We start from the raw sequence: 20,654 nt of genomic DNA, 5'->3' as shown, positions 1-20,654 counted from the left end.
AACGAGATGAAACCTTCATGAACCGAAGATGAACATGAAGAATTTTTGTTACTGCTGGCGATCCAATGTTCACTGTAGATTAAATGTCCTTGAAAGTTGTTCGAGGATTTTCTCGAATCATTTGTTCCACAGCGGCAATGTTTTCATCTGACACAGCTTTTGCAGGACGTCCAGCTCTCTCTCCATCTTTAAGCGATGTCCGGACTCTTCTGAATTCACCAAACCACCGAAAAATTGTAGCACGGGAATTAGCTAGGTCCCCAAATGCCCCCTGCAAACGGTCAATGCTTTGTGTGTCGTTCATACCACTTTTGAAATCGTAAAGTATCATTGCCCGAAAAGGTTCCCTTTCGAGCTCCATTCTAGACAGCCGAATACTGCTCACATCAACAAACAAGTGAAGGCGATACGCCGTTGAAACTTGCTTCGCTTCTTCGCTCTGGATACCACTACCGAACGGAATTGTTGGAATTCAAATACTGTGCCACAACAATGCGTATCTCAAAACTTTCGTAGTGACCCTCGTATTTCCTCATTGTCATCATCTGACCGAAAAGGATAGGTGTGATCTCCTTGGGAAACGACAGTATGCAGTTTTGAAGAATTAGGACTGTTAATTAAGCAATCTTATGGGGTTAAAATATATTATTACCATCCTACCATTTTCTAATACGTACCGGTACTTTGATTTATTAGTGAAAAACACTACAAATATATACAGAAAAAGAGCATTTTGTAATAAAATTTCTGCTATTAAAAATAGTTTTTATTATAATAACTCCCAAAATAAGGAAAATTGGTGAGAAAACAAAAATCCAAAAGTGTTACGTAACGAATGGGGGAGAGGTTCAGCCTTGCATTACGAAGTGTGACAGGGGGGAGGGAGAGGATAAAAATTGGTAAAAAATAGCATTACGTAATAGGTAGACGGCCCCTTAAGACTAATCATTGTGTGTATTGGTAGGTAGCCAAGCAGGTAGCCGTAGCCAGCCCAAAAATATGAGGGGGCGGTAGAAGTTAGGGGGCCGATCCAACCATATTATAGTTCATCATTATAGTATAGCAGTTCATTAGCAAGGCTACCGTGAATATTTTAGGGAGCATACGCAGGGGTGGGTCCTGGGGGTCCACCCCCCGAAATCCCGACTTTTTAAAAATATAATCTACTTTTAGGGGCAATTTTAGAAATTTTCATATAATTTAGCCTCAAATTATATTTGGACCCCACCAAAACGCTTTACGCCCCTCCCAAAATAAATTTCTGGGTACGTCCCTGTTAGGGAGAACAGTAAAATTTAGGGGGGCCCGGCACCCTAGTTCCCCTGTGGATACGGGCCTGTTGCCAAGCAACTAATCAAACACAAAAGCATTAATTGTCAGCTTTTTGAATGACAAGTTACATTTTCTCAGCAGTAATAACTGAATGCTTTTTTACATAAAAATAAGTTTATTTTCATACTTTATTTTCGGATAACAAAAAGCTTTATTTCATTTAAGTATGTTGTTTCGCTTCGTAATAATCTATTGCCAAAAGACCATTAGTCAAAAATATTTTGAAAATATCTTTTGTCCCCAAAACTAGTTAAATCCATTAAAGTATAGCACTAGTAAACGGTCCACAATCAACTGCCAATGATAACACGTATTAACATATTTTAATTTCGAAACAAATAATGGTGTTAAATCTGACCCCACGATAGTACTTATGCAGTATGAAAATAAGGATATTAGAAAAGAGTTAATATGAATTATGTTAATAGGAAATTAAATTAAAAATAGTTTACTCTACATAATCTAATTTAAGAAAAATAATGATAATAATAAAATAAAATAATGCAATAATAAAAAGATGGTAATAAAAAGTTTTTTATTGTAATCCTGGATTCTCTCGTGTTGAACAACATGGCTTTCCTCAATGTTGCCTCCAGAAGGGCGATAAATACGTATTATGAAGCACTCTAGTTCACATTTTTGGTTAGCCAACCAAATATCAAGAAATGTCTTAAATTTATTTTTCAGACCTGCCCACCCCCTCAATACTTCCTGGATCTGTCCGCGATATCGGTTGTTGCCAATTAACTGATAATAGTCATAGCGTAACTTTGAAATGTCTTAAAACGCTCTTTGCATAAGGGACAGTTTTCCGTATTCTTTATTTTTTCCTTTCCTTTCTTTTTTTTCGCCCTTTTACTGTGCTGGAAAGGGACTCCATGAGCAGTGTTTGGCACACGACCCACTCGGGAGAGTAATGCCCCCAGAAGTAGTTTTTTTCGCGCGCTACTCTAGCCAGCTGTTCTAAACGCTATCCTAGCCAGTTGTTTTAAGTTGGTCACAAAATTTATATCATGGAGTACAAGGAAAACAAAACGAGCCCTGCGGGGCTTCTAACCCATTCCTACTGCTACTACTACTTATCTGCACAAAAGTATAATAAGTAAATCACTTTTTTGAATATTATTTTAATTTAAAAAGTGTTATAAAAATATTAAAAAATGTAAAAAAATCCTCGAGCCGGGTTTGAACTCACGCCAAAAGCGATTTTCATTAGTAGCATATAGCGCTAACCCACTCGGCCACGAAGACCGACAACAACAATCATTTGATTTCTGCTATTTAAATGCAACGTGGCAAGAAATTGATAACGCAACCAATCAGAACTGTGTTTCTCGTTCCTACTTCCGAGAGCATTACTCTCCTGAGCTAGTCCTTTTGGCACAAGCTATGTGCGAACAGCGAGCAGCTCTGAAGTTGAATGTTTTCAAGGCCAAGGCCACCAACACATTTTGATAAGTACACTGTTGCGTGACTCACGCTTAGGGAGTGAGTATGCCACAGCAGTTGCATTGTGTGTTTCCGTATGATACTGAGATATTTCTTTGGCAGGAAAATAGTTTTGTAAGGAACCAAAGACGACTGAATATAAAAGCATTTGAAAGGTATACTCGGCCTGCAAGACTTACATGCCGGGCTTTACTTTGATGAATGACAACCACTACCGCAGTGCATGTTGTGGCACGAAAGTCGTAGTCTACGTGTCTGCCATGAGTTGGTCAGCTGTGTTTATTCACATCAGGCTTGACTTTCGTTTATTGAGTACAACACCTGAAATCCATTCATAATTAGATATGAAGGTTTCAACATGCGACAGTTCTTGTCGATTGTTAATATGTTTTAGCTACTAAAGTAGTGTCTTCATTATTCGATTTAAAAAGAACAAATAAAGCTTTTTACTTTGGGTTTTCTGTTTTCCAAGCCTAGAGGCATTGTAGAACACGTTATGTATGGTTTCATGCCTTTCTGCGTCGAGACATAGGAGGTGATGACGTCAAAACTTTAAAAAATATTTTGTTATTAGGCCGATAATTATTTTTTTAAAATATTTTTGCCGGTTTTACTTTTGCACCTAGAAGATTGAAATTTTGCACAAACATGCAGTCCACCGAACAAAATTTATCAGATTTTTTCAGATGATCTCTGCGTTAACACTGGGGGTCCATAGGGCCAAAAAGGTAAAAAAATATTTTTAACCAAAAAAGTCTCTTTTTTTCGCGATTTTCACGCCTTAAATACACGATGGAGACATGTGAATGGTATCGTTTGAAAGGCAGTTTTGAAGAGAATTATGTACGACCCTCGATTCTAGGATAAATAGGGATGTCTCAAGGAAATTTGTACACAAGATCCTGTTTTATACAGAAATCTGGGGTATTATGGATATATATATATATATATATATATATATATATATATATATATATATATATATAACAGGCTTATTTTTGCACCTAGAAGATTGAAATTTGGACAAATATTCACTCCACCGAATAGTATTTATCAGATTTCTTTCAGATCCCTGCGTTAAAACAGAGGGGTTCAGAGGGCAAAATTTTAAAAGGATATTTTGATGAAAAATCTCTTTCTTCGCGATTTTCCCGCTTTAGATACATTATAGAGACATGTGAATAATACCGTTTGAAACGTAGTTCTATTCTCAAGAGAATGATGGCAAACCATGATCCTAGAATAAACACGGATGTCTCACGAAATTTTTTACCTGCCATCAGGGTCTTTTGCGGTAGTCTGGGGAACTGTGGGGATTACTGATAAATGAAATACTTTTCCTGCCCTTACTATTCAAGATTGAAAATTGAAATTTTGTACACACATATAGTATTTTTCAGTTGATTTTAAGATGTCTACGTTTACACGGGGGTCCAAAGGGACTAAAAAAATTTAAAAATCAAAAAAAAATTCTCATTTCTCTCAAAACTTCTCATTTCAGGGACACAATAGGGAAGTGTAAATGGTACACTCCGATTCAAAAACATTGCGGCAGCTAACGCCGTGCAGTTAGGCCACCAAATATACATCTTATTTTCACAGTCGTGTCAGGTAAAGAGACCCCTCTCTCACCTCCTTTCTTCTCTTCCATACTAAAATTAGCTTACAACATGAGCGCAATTCTTATTTCAAACTATACATGTATTAGTATAGATAAAAAGAAATAAAACCGAGACGAAACAAGATTCATAGGTTGATGTAGGGAGAAACTGAAACACCCACAATGAAAAATTGAAACCAATGGATGTCTATTACCCAGAGATTCAGAAATGAGCAGAGAGAGAGAGAGAGAGAGAGAGAGAGAGAGAAGAGGAAAGGAGAGGAGAGGAGAAGAAGAAAAAGTAACGGGAGAACAGATAAAACTGTGGAATTCGAACGTAGTAAGAAAATAACCTAACATTATAAAGTTCCGTTTCCAGAAATCCAACAGTAATATAGAAATAATGTTTGTTTTTACATAGTTTTTCACAACTATTCGAATATATAGACGATCCTTTAAATATTTATTATGTTACTTTCATGATGGATAGCATACTCAATTTCAAGTAGAACTGTAGATCTCCGAGACACATCTAGGATAATGTCAAAGGTTTAACACACATGCTTTGTTTCCGCGTGGTTCGATTGCAAATTCGGTAGTGTTCGTTGGACGTAATGATCCAAAATACATTCTAATATACCCAGTAGACAGCGTTGGTCATATCTTCCATTTCAGACTACTAATGCAAACTGAACGTAAAAAACGAAACGAAAAGAAAAGAAAAAGAAAGAAAAAAGAGAAAATTGAAGAGTGCTACTTTATTGCTAAATATCTATCAGATATAACCTATATTAAAAGTCCAAACTGTATCATAATGGAAAGCTACAAATGTTGGAAAGGAAAAGTTCATGGTTCTCATAGATGTAGCATCTTTCAAATTTCAACGTGAATAAAACACATTGAATTATAGGACGGGAACAAATATTGTGTCGAACTAGTAAAATAAAATTTTGTTTTCAAATAACCAAAGAGGTACCATTTTCGAGTCTTTTCCGAAGAGTTATCTGTTCCGAACATCCAACATTGATTTCATCTCTTCCGAATATAAAGTAATTTGCACAGAAAGAAAGAACACGCTAAGAGCTCATACGCATCATCGTGTCAGTCGTATGATGTTGGTTAGGTTATAGACCACCACTGGATCGAGGAATTTAAATCCGTAGTGAACCGGTAATTCGACTGAGATTCGGTAACCCAGAGGATAAAAAAGATATTTTACTTATTTCCTTGCGTTTAAACAGTATTTCTGTCAGAGATGACTAGGACCGTTGATGTTATCCGCAGAGCACGAAAAACACGACGCCGAAGTTAACAGTTAATTAGATTCCCCGGACCAGGCTTCTGCTCCGTTTTAACTTTGGAATATGAACTGCATGTATGTGTGAGAGGGAGAGAAGTGAAAAATGCAAAGATAGATAGCGAAATGTCAAGAAAGAAAGAGAGAGGGACGGGACGAATATAAATATGAAGCATACTTACTATTGCAGTGTATGATATAGAACGCACACACTACTTACTCGAACTATCGCTAGTGATGCCTTGTAAGTTCTCCATCATAAGATGAATCTCTGTTTGCAGCCATTATTTTATGTGAAAAAATCATACTACCTGATGGTGAATCGAACCAAGATTTTCCAATTGGAAGTCTGACACGTTACCACTACACCACCGATTGCTTTAGCCAAACTTTGTTTAACAAATGGTGTAGTGTTTCTTTCTGAGAACGACAACACGAAAAGTTCATACTGCAGATCAATGATGTTTTTGGAATGTCCTGGTAATTCCCTTGCTCTTTCCCAACTAACATTTGCAAATTGTCTCTATCATGATACAGGTGTTTGCTTTTATATTCTTACGTAATGCTTGTCCAGTATGATAAGTCGATTCTTCACAATTACATTGTAAAAATATTAACTTTGACGTGAATAAGATTTGAACCTATGTTAGATAGCTGTATTATGCATAAAACCACTGCGTTACCCGAACACTTTCATGCCACCTGAAATTAGAAGCCAAATATTACTTACTTTAGGTGTGATCTTTGGAACGAATCAAAGTGCACAACGAAATTGATTTATTCGACGGCCTAGAGAGAAATTAGTGCCCACTAATAAATAAAGGAAATGCATACAATCCAGGAAAAATTACAGAAATAAAACATATTTTCAGTAATTTCGTTGTGCAAGTTCAAAAGTACGTGAATAGTAATAATAATAATAATAATAAATGTGTATATTCACAATATAGTAGTCTATTATTATTATTATTATTATTATTATTATTATTATTATTATTAGCATCAATTACCCGCTTCATTGGGTTAAATTGGGAAAAAATATTAATATGGTCCGCTACTCAGTCACTGTTTAGTATTACTAAAGCTCTCTTTGATATCGGTCATTTTCGATGAGTTTTATATATCCCCTCCCCACCCTATGTTGTGGGGCACGGCATCTGCAGTGTCATTGTTGATCTCAGCGAGCCGGAAAACCGAGAATTCGACACTGATATTGGTTTTTTCGATCATTTTTATTTTTCCCCTCTCCTCCCACTAGAGGGACTGAATTTGGATTTAAACAGCATCAGATGTGTCACTATTAATCTCAGCGAATCCAAAAATTACAGATACACCACTTATACCAGTAATTTTTCGTTCTTTGTTAAATGTCGCTCCCCCTCTTCATCTCTTAAGTTCCAACGTTCAAGTGATATGAGAGAAACCATCTCAGGTTCGAACTTCATCTAGGTTGAAAATTTGATCGTGATGGATCATTTGTTTCGCAAGTTATCAACTTTTATTTATACTTTTTAACTCCTCCCTCTCCTCAACCCTAAGCTATATCGTCAAAGTAAATAGATAAATGCTATCTTAGGCCCGGACCTGATCTGTGCTGAAAATTTAATTGAGATCGGTCGGGTGGTTCAAGAGTGATGAAGTCACAAAGGCAGCCACTTTCATTTTCAGTTCTTTTACATGTACCTCCCTCTCACCGGCCCCAACGTTGCACCGTCAAACTGAAATGACAAAAGTAGTCCCAGATCCGAACCTTATCTATGTTGAAAGCTTTATAGAGATCAGTCGGGTGGTTCAAGAGATTAGGAGCCACACACATAGTTACTTTCATTTTTATAATATAGGTAATTATTATTATTATTTGCTTACTTTTGAACTTGCACGGAGAAATTACTGCAAAATATGTTTTAATTTCACATTCTTTCCTCGATTGTAAGTTTTTTTTATCAGTGGGCACTTATTTCTCTCTAGGCAGTCGAACAAATCAATTTTGTTGTGCACTTTGTTGCAAATAACGTTACACTAGAAGCCGATTAGTTCCAAAGATCAGGGCTAAATAAAGTAATATTCGGCTTCAAATTTTAGATGGCATGATAGTGTAGGGGTAACGCAATGGCCTTACGAATAATATTGCTATCTACGAGAGCCATCCAGAAAGTGATACCCGTTTGCGCCGCTTGAAGCGCTGACGACTGGGAAAGCCGCTGGGCAAGGTCATACCGCATCAGTGGCTTGTCTGCCTGCTCTGTGCGAGGTTGCGTGATGCTAGCAGTGCCTGTGCTCATTTATAATGATTAAACGAATTGAGAACCCCGCCAGTTGTGAAATGAGGGCCGTGATTAAATTTCGTAATGAACGAAACGTTCGACCTTGTGAAATTTATCCCCAATTAAAGGAGGTGTATGGAGACAATGCGATGGACGATTCGTCTGTTCGGTGCTGGTGTCGCAACTTCAACCTGGGGAGGGGGAGTACACACGACGAGGGGCGTTCAGGGAGACCATCTGTCATTACAGACGAACTGCTGAGGTCAGTAGACGAATGAGTGATGAGCGATCGGCGCGTCACAATTGATGAACTCTGTGAAAATTTTCCTAATGTGTCTCGACTTTCTGACGGGAAAAAGATTTGACAGTGATGACGAACTTAAACGAGGCGTGACTACGTATCTCAATACGCTGGTGGTAGAGGACTATGACGCTGGAATACAAAAACTCGTCACACGGTATGACAAACGCCTAAATTTGCTTGGTGATTATGTGGAGAAGTAGTGTAAAGTATGCTCTTTCCAATAAAAATGTGTATACTTGTTAATATGTGCTGCTGTGTCTTTATTGCACAAACGGGTACCAATTTCCGGATGACCATCGTAACATAGTGATTGTGAAGAATCGACTTATCATACTGGACAAGCATTACGTAAGAATATGAAAGCAAACACCTGTATCATGATAGAGACGATTTACGAATGTTGGATGGGAAGGAGCAAATGAATTACTAGGACATTCCAAAGACATCATTGATCTGCAGTATGCAATTTTCGTATTATCGTTCTCAGAAAGAAACACTACACCATTTGTTAAACAAAGTTTGGCTAAAGCAATCGGTGGTGTAGTGGTAACGTGTCAGACTTCCAATTGGAAAATCTTGGTTCGATACTCCATCAGGTAGTATGATTTTTTCGCATAAAATAATGGCTGCAAACAGAGATTCATCTTATGATGGAGAACTTACAAGGCATCACTAGCGATAGTTCGAGTAAGTAGTTTGTGCGTTCTATATCATACACTACAATAGCAAGTATGCTTCATATTTATATTCGTCCCGTCCCTCTCTCTTTCTTTCTTGACGTTTCCCTATCTGTCTTTGCATTTTTCACTTCTCTCCCTCTCACACATACATGCAGTTCATATTCCAAAGTTAAAACGGAGCAGAAGCCTGGTCCGGGGAATCTAATTAACTGTAACTTCGGCGTCGTGTTTTCCGTGCTCTGGGGATAACATCAACGGTCCTAGTCATCTCTGACAGAAATACTGTTTAAACGCAAGGAAATAAGTGAAATCTCTTTTTTATCCTCTGGGTTACCGAATCTCAGTCGAATTACCGGTTCACTACGGATTTAAATTCCTCGATCCAGTGGTGGTCTATAACCTAACCAACATCAAACGACTGACACGATGATGCGTATGAGCTCTTAGCGTGTTCTTTCTTTCTGTGCAAATTACATTATATTTGGAAGAGATGAAATCAGTGCTGGATGTTCGGAACAGATAACTCTTCGGAAGAGACTAGAAAATGGTACCTCTTTGGTTATTTGAAAACAAAATTTTATTTTACTAGTTCGACACAATATTTGTTCCCGTCCTATAATTCAATGTGTTTTATTCACGTTGAAATTTGAAAGATGCTACATCTATGAGAACCATGAACTCTTCCTTTCCAACATTTGTAGCTTTCCATTATGATACAGTTTGGACTTTTAATATAGGTTATATCTGATAGATATTTAGCAATAAAATAGCACTCTTCAATTTTCTCTTTTTCTTTCTTTCTCTTTTCTTTTCGTTTCGTTTTTTCGTTCAGTTTGCATTAGTAGTCTGAAATGGAAGATATTACCAACGCCGTCTACTGGGTATATTAGAATGTATTTTGGATCATTACGTCCAACGAACACTACCGAATTTGCAATCGAACCACGCGGAAACAAAGCATGTGTGTTAAACCTTTGACATTATCCTAGATGTGTCTCGGAGATCTACAGTTCTACTTGAAATTGAGTATGCTATCCATCATGAAAGTAACATAATAAATATTTAAAGAATCGTCTATATATTCGAATAGTTGTGAAAAACTATGTAAAAACAAACATTATTTCTATATTACTGTTGGATTTCTGGAAACGGAACTTTATAATGTTAGGTTATTTTCTTACTACGTTCGAATTCCACAGTTTTATCTGTTCTCCCGTTACTTTTTCTTCTTCTCCTCTCCTCTCCTTTCCTCTTCTCTCTCTCTCTCTCTCTCTCTCTCTCTCTCTCTCTGCTAATTTCCGAATCTCTGGGTAATAGACATTCATTGGTTTCAATTTTTCATTGTGGGTGTTTCAGTTTCTCCCTACATCAACCTATGAATCTTGTTTCGTCTCGGTTTTGTTATTTCTTTTTATCTATACTAATACATATATAGTTTGAAATAAGAATTGCGCTCATGTTGTAAGCTAATTTTAGTATGGAAGAGAAGAAAGGAGGTGAGAGAGGGGTCTCTTTACCTGACACGACTATGTGATAATAAGATGTATATTTGGTGGCCTAACTGCACGGCGTTAGTTATCGCAATTTTTTGATGCGGAGTTTACCATTTAAAAGGCTGTTGTATTGTGATAAAACGAGACCTGAAGTATGATCATACGATCAATAGGGATGATGCTGATGTCGCTTTACTGAATGTCTGTAATTTACTTTTAAACATCGGACACCCTGTAAAACAGAACATACTTTGTCTCAAACAGATGATGTGTCACAAACGAGTTCACATTCTCATTTGTAGGAATATTAAGGTATAAGTTAGTCTAAAATCATAACCTTTTATATTTAATAATATTGTGTGATATGCAATATGGCGGAATTCAAGATCGGTTCGAAGGTGACCCCACTCCAAGTCAATGCAATAATGCCAATTGTAACATTTCTTGCCTCCATCCACGCACGTCGTTATTATTGTTCTGTCCCAATACTTTTGACTAACCCTGTATACAGCTCCACATGTGTCCTCTCACTGCAAAATTGAACTAATCGTTTTCACAGAATATTTTTCATACTATACTTTGATCCAGGGCTAGAAATCGAATTTTAGAACTAAGGGGAAAATGAATAATATATAAAGTAACGAGAATACAAACTCCGAAAGACGGGAGTGCAACCTTACTTTAATAGGGAATGACTTAAGCAATAGCATTTGTTGCAGAAGAATCAACAACCAAACAAAACTTATATCACCATTCAAATTTCCTATTTGTTACTCATAACTACAGATATTTTTCCTTCTTTTGCACAAAACCATCAACTTACCAAAGGGACAATATACACTTGTGCATGCTTGATTTCCACTCGTGCTTTGATCTCAGGCGTTTTTAGCAGTGGAACCGGGCCCTTTTTCACTCGGGACTATTTTACGCGTGGCACTTTCGACTAGAACGGTATTGGTGCGGGACCGTTTTGACTCCGGACCTTTTGACTAGGGCACTTTTGAAACAGCGCCCTTTTGACGCGGGCTCATTTGTCGCCGACTCCTTACCCGGGTTCTTTCTACCCGGGGCCGTTTTGACTTGGACCCTTTTGACTCGGCCCCTTTGGTCGCCGAGCCCTTTAGACGCGGTACCGTTTTTGACTAGGGTAGTTTTGTCATGGGGCCTTTTCGCCCGGGGACCTTTTGACTCGGGCATTTCGGTCCTCGCCCTTCTGGCATAGAATATATATTCACCAGCTGAAATACGTTGGGCAGGGGGAAGTTATGAGTAAATAGATAATCAACGATCCAGAGCACAGTAAAAATACTTACGCAAGTGGTCATATATCTTTCTTTCTCCTGATTTCCACTCTTGATCTCAGGCTTTTTAGCCGTGGAATTGTATTTACCGGGCCTTTTATCCCGGTGCCTTTTTGACCCGGGGCTTCTTTGACACGGCCTCTTTTAACGCGGGGCCTCTTTTGACTCGGGGCACTTTGTAGCGTGGGTCTTTCGACTCGGGAACTTTTGACACGGGACAGTCTTCACCCGTGCCCTTTTGATGCGGTGTCCTTTTTCACCGGGCATGTTTTAGATAGGACCCTTTTGTCGCGATGACCTTTTGACTTGGGCACTTTTGACAGCTGGGCCCTTTTGACTTGGATCCTTTTGTCGCCGGTCCCTTTTGACCGGGGTCCAGTTTACTTGGGCATTTCTGTCTTCGCCTTTTTGTCCGTGTCCTTCTGACAGAACTATATATATATATATATATATATATATATATATATATATATATGTGTGTGTGTGTGTGTGTGTGTGTGTGTGTGTGTGTATCAACACTGCGTGGGGCAGGGCAGGGGCAGGTATGATTAAATAGATGATCAATGACCAGGGCGCAGTAAAATTTGTTACACCCTGGTCATATCTCTTTCTTTCTCCTGATTTCCAGTACTGATCCCAGGCTTTTTCGCCTTGAAATTATATTTGCCGGGCCCTTTTGACGCGGAGCCTTTTGAGTCAGTCCTTTTTGACGCAGGGGTCTTTTGACTCGTCCTGTTTTAACGGAGGCCTGTTTGACTCGGGCTTCCTTTCGCGGTGCCGTTTCGCGTGTAACCCTTTTGACCCGGGACCGTTTTGACCCGTGTCCTTTTTGAGGTGAGGTCCCTTTTGACTCGGACATTTTTGATAAGGCCTTTTTGTCGCGACGTTTTTTTTGATTCCGGCCCTTTTGACATCGGGGCTGTTTTGATTCGGATCCTTTTGTTGCAGGGCCCTTTCCACCCTTTTTATTCGGGCATTTCTATTCTTATCCTTTGTCCGTGCCCTTCTGACATGAAATAAATAAATAAATAAATAAATAAATAAATATATATATATATATATATATATATATATATATAGAGAGAGAGAGAGAGAGAGAGAAAGAGAGAGAGAGAAAGAGAGAGAGAGATGCAAAAAAGCCGGCTTTTTTGGGAAAAAACGAGAATTTTGGAAATTTTGGCTTTTTTCATTTTCATGATTTTTCTGTTTAAATAGCTTTCTTATAGTATACTGTAAAGTTAAATAAGATTCCATGACCTGAATGCCATATTTCGCTCTGGAATTCACCATCATGATGGAGGGGGCACATTGTTTATGAATTAAAGTAAACATAAAATACGTAGTATTTGAGGGCAATTTTAGAAGCTATTTAACTTGATTTTAACTTCTGAATTATCGACATTTTTTCTTCTCTAGATCATTTCCTTTTAGTCATCCGTGTTTCACTTCTTAGAGCTTAGTACTTTAGCTTCTAGCACATAATTAAACTTATGTTTTTCAATATATCCATCAGAGCGTACGTTTTTCAATATATCTATCAGAGCGTACTTCCACATTTCCATTATACTGTAGCTGTGCAATGATTTAACAATAATCTTCCAGACACAACCTTGAATACCATTTGGTAGAAATAATCAGTATCGGATTTAGAAAAATATTTGGGAGGGTTTTTTCTGAATAATGTTTGTTTTTTCTAAAAATGTTTAACACTTATTTAAGAGGAGCTTAAGTTTATGAGTACAGGCATAACAAATATTTCGTTTCGTTTGTATATTCAGCTATAATCTTTCAGATACAACCTTGAAGATCATTTTATACTGATAATCAGTGGCGGATTTAGAAAAGTATTTTTGGAGGGGCTGTTCTTATTAATGCATAGTTTTTCTAAAATTTCTTAATTTTTTATTTGAGGACAGCTTGAAGTTTATGAGTAAGGGCAAAACCAATATTTAATTTGTTTTAGAAATTCCGTAATTTCGGGGTAGAGGCTTCAATCCGGAAGACATCCACACCCTAACCATCTTCGCAAATCCATCACTGCTGGTAATTAATAATAACAAAGATTTAAAAACGATTAGAAAGTAAGTCGGTCAGGACTCACAGTGCACGCACTATCTCTACATTCACAGATGGAATTAAGAAAAACTTTTGTCAAAATGGTTGAATGCGGGGTTGAATCCCGGCCTTCACGATAGAAGCGCGAAAGCTACCCACTCACTCATGTTTGTTGTGCAGTTGTGCTTAGCTTAAATGTATTCTCTCTCTCTCTCTTTCTCTATGGCCACAAAAGCTCTCCATTGACTGCTGACTTTATCCAATTCAATCCAGTTTCTATTCTGTATTCCTATTTCTGCTAGATCCATCTAAATATTGTCCTCCCATCTGGGCCTAGATTTTCCTAATGGACGTTTCCCGATTGGATTTCCAGTTAAAACTTTGAAAACGTTCCTACTTTCTTCCATTCTGGCTACATGACCTGCTCATCTGAGCCTCCTAGACTTGATGACTCTATCGATGTTTGGTAAACCGTATAAATTATGTAGTTCCTCCTTATAAAGATTCCGCCATTCCCCATTCCCCTTCCTCTTGGATCCAAATATTCGTCTCAGAGTTTTATTCTTAAATAATTTCAGTCTGCGTTCTTCCCTCAGCGTAAGCGACCATGTTTCACAACCATAAAGCATAACAGGCATGATTATCATTATATATATTTTAAGCTTTAAATTCCTTGACAAAATTCGCGACGACAAAATATTTTGAACTGAATAATAACAAGAATTTCCTGATTTTAGTCGACATTTAATTTCTTTGTAGGTATGATTTTGATCTGGTAATACTGATCCACGATATTTGAAAGTATCTACTGTGTCGAAAGTATTAATCGATATTTTAACGCACTCATAATTTGCCGTATTACGGTCCTTGTGAACTTCCTTGTATTTAGATTTCTCTGCATTTACTCATGTCCCTGCAAGCGTTTAATAAGGCCTCTGCATTTCTTTCGATTGTTCTCCTATCAGATTTACATCATCAGCATACACCATAACCTGGTGAATACCATTCAACTCTAGGCCCTGGTTCCTATCTTTGATTTTTTTTATAGCATACTCCGGAACAAAGCTGAATAATAACGGCAATAACGCATATCCTTGTTTCAGGCCAATCTCGACGTGGAAGCTCGAATTTTTCTACTCGAACTTTACTCTGGAATTCATTTAAACACTTAATAAATCTAGCTTTTTCGGTATTCCAAATTCTGTAAGAATGATGTACAATGTTTCCCTCCTTACCGAGTTGTGAGCCTTTCTAAAATCAATAAACAGTTGATGTACTGGGTAATATATGCCCATTTCTTTTCAAGTATTTGTCGAATGGTAAATATCTGGTCGATTTCGAATAAATTCACACTGATAATCTCCAATAATTTCATCTGCGTGTGGGGTCAATCTTATTAATAGCATGTTAAGAGAAATGCCTCGATCGTATTACAATAAATTTTGTCGTCTTTCTTGTGAATTGGAACAGTGATTGATTCTTCCACTCTTTTTAAATGTATTCCATAGTTTTTCTTTTTGTAGAAAAAAATTCCTAACTATATGTTGAATTTTCTTGTTAAAAATTTAGAAACCTTCAGCATTGGGTAAACCGTGATGGTGGTTATATATTCTACAGTCTTGAAAACCATACGCTCAGATGAACCGTCTATTACGTATATGATCCATGAACAGAAAATTCGATACTTTCCCGATTCTGAACAAGCTTAACTAGCAGTCAGTGCATTACAGAATTTGGGAGCTTTAACGATTTTGCAGATCCGAAGCACCTGATAGGTGGTAACAGATTATTACGTATGTGATCAATCAGTGAAAAATTTGTTCGAAATATTCATACAATGTATATGAAAATTAAAACTTAACTGAAAAATTTCAAGAATGTACAGAACCTGAAACGAAGCTCTTAATGTGCAGATTTCTCTCATGTTTTTCTTTACTTTGCTTCAAGAAGAGGATGTGTGATATTTTGAAGTAAAAATACTACATACAATTTTGTAATAGTTATTTGTGTATCATTTTTTAAAGTACTTATTGTACTATAAGAGATTAAAATATTATTACATATTTTGGTTAATCCTTTAGAAATCACAATGTAAATATGTTAAGAATTTTAGAAAATCTTTTTGAAATTCATGGTTTATTTTCGAGGTTTCATATTATTATCTGCATCAGCCACTATTTAAATGAGTTCTTTTTGTTGTAGAGAAGCGAAGCAAAGTCTTCTTTATCAGTTTAAAGCAAAATTTTCAAAAAAGCCCAAAATTTCCCAAGCAAAAAAGCGAAGCAGAAAAAACCGAGATTTTTTCCGAAAAAGCCGGTTTTTTTTCGAGACCTTGCATCTCTCTCTCTCTCTCTCTCTCTCCCTCTCTCTCTCTCTATATATATATATATACCACCTGAAATGCGGGCGACAGGGGGAAGGTATGAGTTGGATGAACGATCAAGGCACAATAAAATTAGTTACGCCACTGGTCATATGTATCTTTCTCCTGATTTTCACTCATGATCTCAGGTTTTTTAGCCGTGGAATTGTATTTGCCGACCCCTTTTACGCGGGGCTCTTTTGACTTGGCTCCTTTTGACGCGGGTCTTTTTGACTCGGGACCTTTTGCCGCGGGGTCATTTTGACGCGGGACCGTCTTGACCTGTGCCCTTTTGAAGCGGGGTCCTTTTTGACCCGGCTTTTTTGGCATAAGGCCCTTTTGACTCGGCCTGTTCACTCGCAAGGATCTTTTGATCTGTGTCATTTTGAGGCTGTGTCCACTTTGTCCGTTTTTTTTACATAGGGCCCTTTTGTCACGGACTCTCTTCCCGCGATGATCTTTGACCCAGGCCCCTTTGACGAGGGGAACATTTTCACGCTGTGCATTTTCGACTCGGGCACTTTTGTCGCGGGGCCACTTTTGAACTTGCTCTTTTGACGCGGGGCCTTTTAAAACCGAGCCCCGTTTTGACTCGGGCCTTTCTATCCTCGCCCTTTTTCGGGCCCTTCTGACATGGAACCATATATATATAACGCAGCAGTTGAAATGCGTGTGACAGGGGGCGGGTATGAGTAATGGATTATCCAGGGTGCAGTAAAATTACTTACGCCACTTTTCATATCTCTTTCCTTCCTTTCCCTCTACATTATTTTTGGAGATGTATGTTCTGAGTAATAGGTTACACTGGTGATTTTAAAAAGTAAGAGGATATACGTTATCAATGATAAACTATGACTTTTAATATATATATATATATATATATATATATATATATATATATATATATATATAGGGCAATAAATCGAAAAACTCTATATCGGTCTTTTCCCCCCCCGTTCGAAAAAATCCTGCGGGCGTTAGTGATTATCATGTTGGTTAATTACTGCATTATATTGTGCTATACATGGAATAGATACTTCTGTGTTTTATTTAATAATAAGAACCTTATTTGCATTTATTACAACCCTTGCTTGACGACAGCGAAACATACTTACGTTTAGCATATTCAGTTTCCATTCTGAAATAAAAACAGTGAGACGAATGAAATAATTCACGCATACATTTAGGACTTAGAAAAGTGTCCTGCGAACATGTCGTGTTAAATTCCTGAAGAGTGAAAAGCGCTAGTAGCAGTTGTCAGCAGTTATTAACTGAACATATAAGAGAATAAAATGAAAAACTGAGAATACGAATCTTTTCAGAGATGATAGTGTACTGATGCTTCAAATCTTTTCCTTTGTTCCCTATATTTACGTTATTTCCCTAGTCAAAATGAAAACTCTTCAAAATTAATCACAATTTCTTATGCAACCATCCCTTGCTTGGAGTACTGCGCGGTCACATAACCATCACGGCGATGTAAAGGCACTTTTGGCGACGAGGATACCATTTATAATGCTGTTCTATTCTGACGAGAATCATGTACAAAGCACGATCCGACGATAAATAGGAATGTCTCATTAAATTTTTACCTTAGATCCTGTTTTATAGGGGAATCTAGGGTATTGTAGGGATTATTTTTGGTGGGCTTACTTTTGCACCTAGAAGATTGAAATTTTGTGCACACATTCAGTGCACCCCTTAGTATTTTTCCGATTTGTTTAAGATGTCTGCGTTGAAACAGGAAGGGTCTAGAGGGGTTCAAAATTTATTTCTTTTTAGAAAAAATCCTAAAACAATTTCTCTTAAAAAAATCCTAAAAAATTTCTCTAAAAATTTCCCGCCTCAGGAACATGATGTGGAAATGTGAATGTTACCGTTTGAACGGCTGTTTAATTCTGAAGAGAATGAATTGCAAACCATGGTCCTATGATAAATAGGGATGATGCTGTAGCTGTTTGACTGACAGTCTATAATTTACCTTAAAAAGCCAGAATTTGAAAGGGATACGGAAGTTAGCATCATGTAAAGACGACTCTGGACCTTCATGTTTAATCTGGAGAAAGTTTCCTAGCTTCTCCCGGAAACACTCTCCTGTCAGCAGATAATAGCTACAAATTATTATGTTTTTGAATTGCTAAGCACATTTTCTACTATTTTACACACCGTATGAGAAGAATTTAAATGAGAAACAACTTTCATTTATAAAATTCATAATTGCTACTTTTAACTGCATTAGAGTAAAGTATTATGTTCAATTATTACTTCCCCCGACAAATATTTTCTTTACAAACGAGCCACCACCGGAAGTCTTATTACTAGCTACTTCTGAGTTCGTATTTTCAAGCATGTTTATAATTGTATCTACATTATAAATTAACAAATACTCGTAATCTTTCATAATTTTTATTTTCTTCTACTGCTAGGAAAGACAGCTCTGTGTACCAATCTTCTTTAATTAAAGTGGAGGCTGGTACGGACACCTTGGAGCCGAAGAAATCATCATACGAGAGTCGGACAGCATCTACCATTTATTTATATTCACGTTTTGATAGAAAGAAAGGCGCTCATGACATAGCCATCATTCGAGTAAGTACGTATAACGTAATAACATTCGTCTGAGAGGTAGTAAGTAATGCCGCCTATGTCAATCAACTTTTTGTCATGTTGGAAAAAGATTTTAAAAAAATTAACGATGGTTCCAAACTAAAGAATTCAAAGTCTTTAAAGTAGGCCCAACCAATTTCTCTTAATCTGAAAATTTTCACGCCAGGAATTAGTGTTAATTAATTAATGTCCGAGCTCTAGAATGAGGGCAAAAAAAAAAAAAAATCAGCTGGGTCAACTTCGCACCAGTCCAACTACTTTCTTCAAATTCAAACATTTTCACCCGACGAATTAGTGCCCAATTCCCAGAGCTCATGGCGATGCGAAGTTACGGTACAGCAACAATGACATGGCCACTTCCTCTGATATATCCACCATTTCTCGATTATGGAGTATAGTCTTCTTTCAGTTGAAGATTGAGGAAAAAAAATTCAAGTAACTTCATTTAGTTTTGTTTCCGGTTCAGATAGAGCCAAGATTTATTTACTTTTAGATTCTGACTCATGACTGCGGGAATAAATATCATTAGAAAATCATAAACGCGCAAAGTCACGACGGCCACAAGCTTGCAACACATGATGTACTAACATTTTCCTACATAAATGAGAAACGACACACTCGTAAAGCTATAAAGATAACTTTAGAAGTCTGTGGACTACCGTCTTCAAAACTAACTTTTTTATTTGATAAGAAGAAAAGAAAGAAACAAGAAGAGGAACAGGAAAAAGACAAAAGAAAAGAAAAGAAAGAACACCAACAAACATGCCACTATGTCTCCAATTGCTGGTAACTTCATATTTAACCAATTATGCAATTGTGCTCGTGGGCTTTCTCGGGGTTCTCCCGTTTCCTCCCACTTTCTTCATTCCATCATTTGATTTATTTCTCATCATCACCGTCTCCTTTAGCCTAACCGGCATAACCGTGGGACGTAAAACTTAAAGATTTCATTTTTCATTTTCGAAATATTAACCGTACAGTGTTGCAGCGTAATTTAAATTCATGCATAGATGAAATCTCGGTTCGATCAATGAGAACTACATACACAAGAATAACAAACCTTTTAAGCTTTTCTTCTTTCCTAGTATATACAATATCAATGAACAGTTTTAACAATAGAATACCTTATGTAGAATCAAAAACGTGAAACAACTTTATATAGAAAAACTAATAGAATAACGTAACTTTCAGGAGCAAAGAACTTTCTATTTAAATACAAACAAGTTAATAGTGATATATTCAGTACTTGCACGTTTCGATTAGTTTGGTTTAAAGCAATATTCAATACGTAGTAAGAATTCAAGAAAATGTTACCTGCAAAAGCTATGCTTCCTATAAAAGAACATACAATATTTTAATAGCCCTAATTTTACCTTACTTTTACTCTCTTCGAAACTTGTTTTAACTTGTGAAATTTAGTATAGGTCGTCAGAGCGGTGAGCGAATCATGGCTACAAGTGGAATTATCAAAACATCCCTTGCCAGAAGGGTTACCAACTACAGAATATGTTTCAATAATCTGCGTCCCAAGTAAAATAACATCCACGCATTTTTGTTTGATCCAATGTCGTGCGAAATGTACGAGAACTTTGAAATATTATTGAGTGCATTACTAATTTAATACTGTTGTGCAATATTTATTTAATAGTGTGTTTAGAGGGAATTTGATAAATTTAGTCGGATAACTGTTTATTGATGGACAATTGTACTTTTCGCTAGTAACATTGATTTATAATCTGTAGTTCGCGTAACAATAGTTGTTACTATTAATAGACGAATCTAGGATTTTGAACCCAAGATATCAGCGATTTTGAAACCAGAATGCTAAATGATTTTGCATGAACTTTTATTTGTTCTACCAAGTACACATAGCGAGTACACAAAACACTACTCGATACCAATTACGGACA

General features: G+C 37.0%; 1 protein-coding gene across 4 annotated transcripts in view; it reads left to right on the top strand.

Moving 5' to 3' along the window:
- Positions 1-20,654, top strand: part of LOC145668025 (trypsin-like) — a 139,739-nt gene that overhangs the window by 68,101 nt on the left and 50,984 nt on the right. For all 4 annotated transcript variants that reach the window (XM_081735491.1, XM_081735490.1, XM_081735492.1 and 1 more), the window contains exon 4: positions 18,564-18,726. In XM_081735491.1, coding sequence (XP_081591617.1) covers positions 18,564-18,726 — 163 coding nt within the window. The remainder of the gene's footprint in view (positions 1-18,563; positions 18,727-20,654) is intronic.

The sequence above is a fragment of the Thermobia domestica genome, chromosome 13 (assembly GCF_964235325.1).
Source record: "Thermobia domestica chromosome 13, izTheDome1.hap1.1, whole genome shotgun sequence".
Lineage (NCBI taxonomy): Eukaryota > Metazoa > Arthropoda > Insecta > Zygentoma > Lepismatidae > Thermobia > Thermobia domestica.
This window is presented reverse-complemented; position numbering and strand designations above follow the sequence as displayed.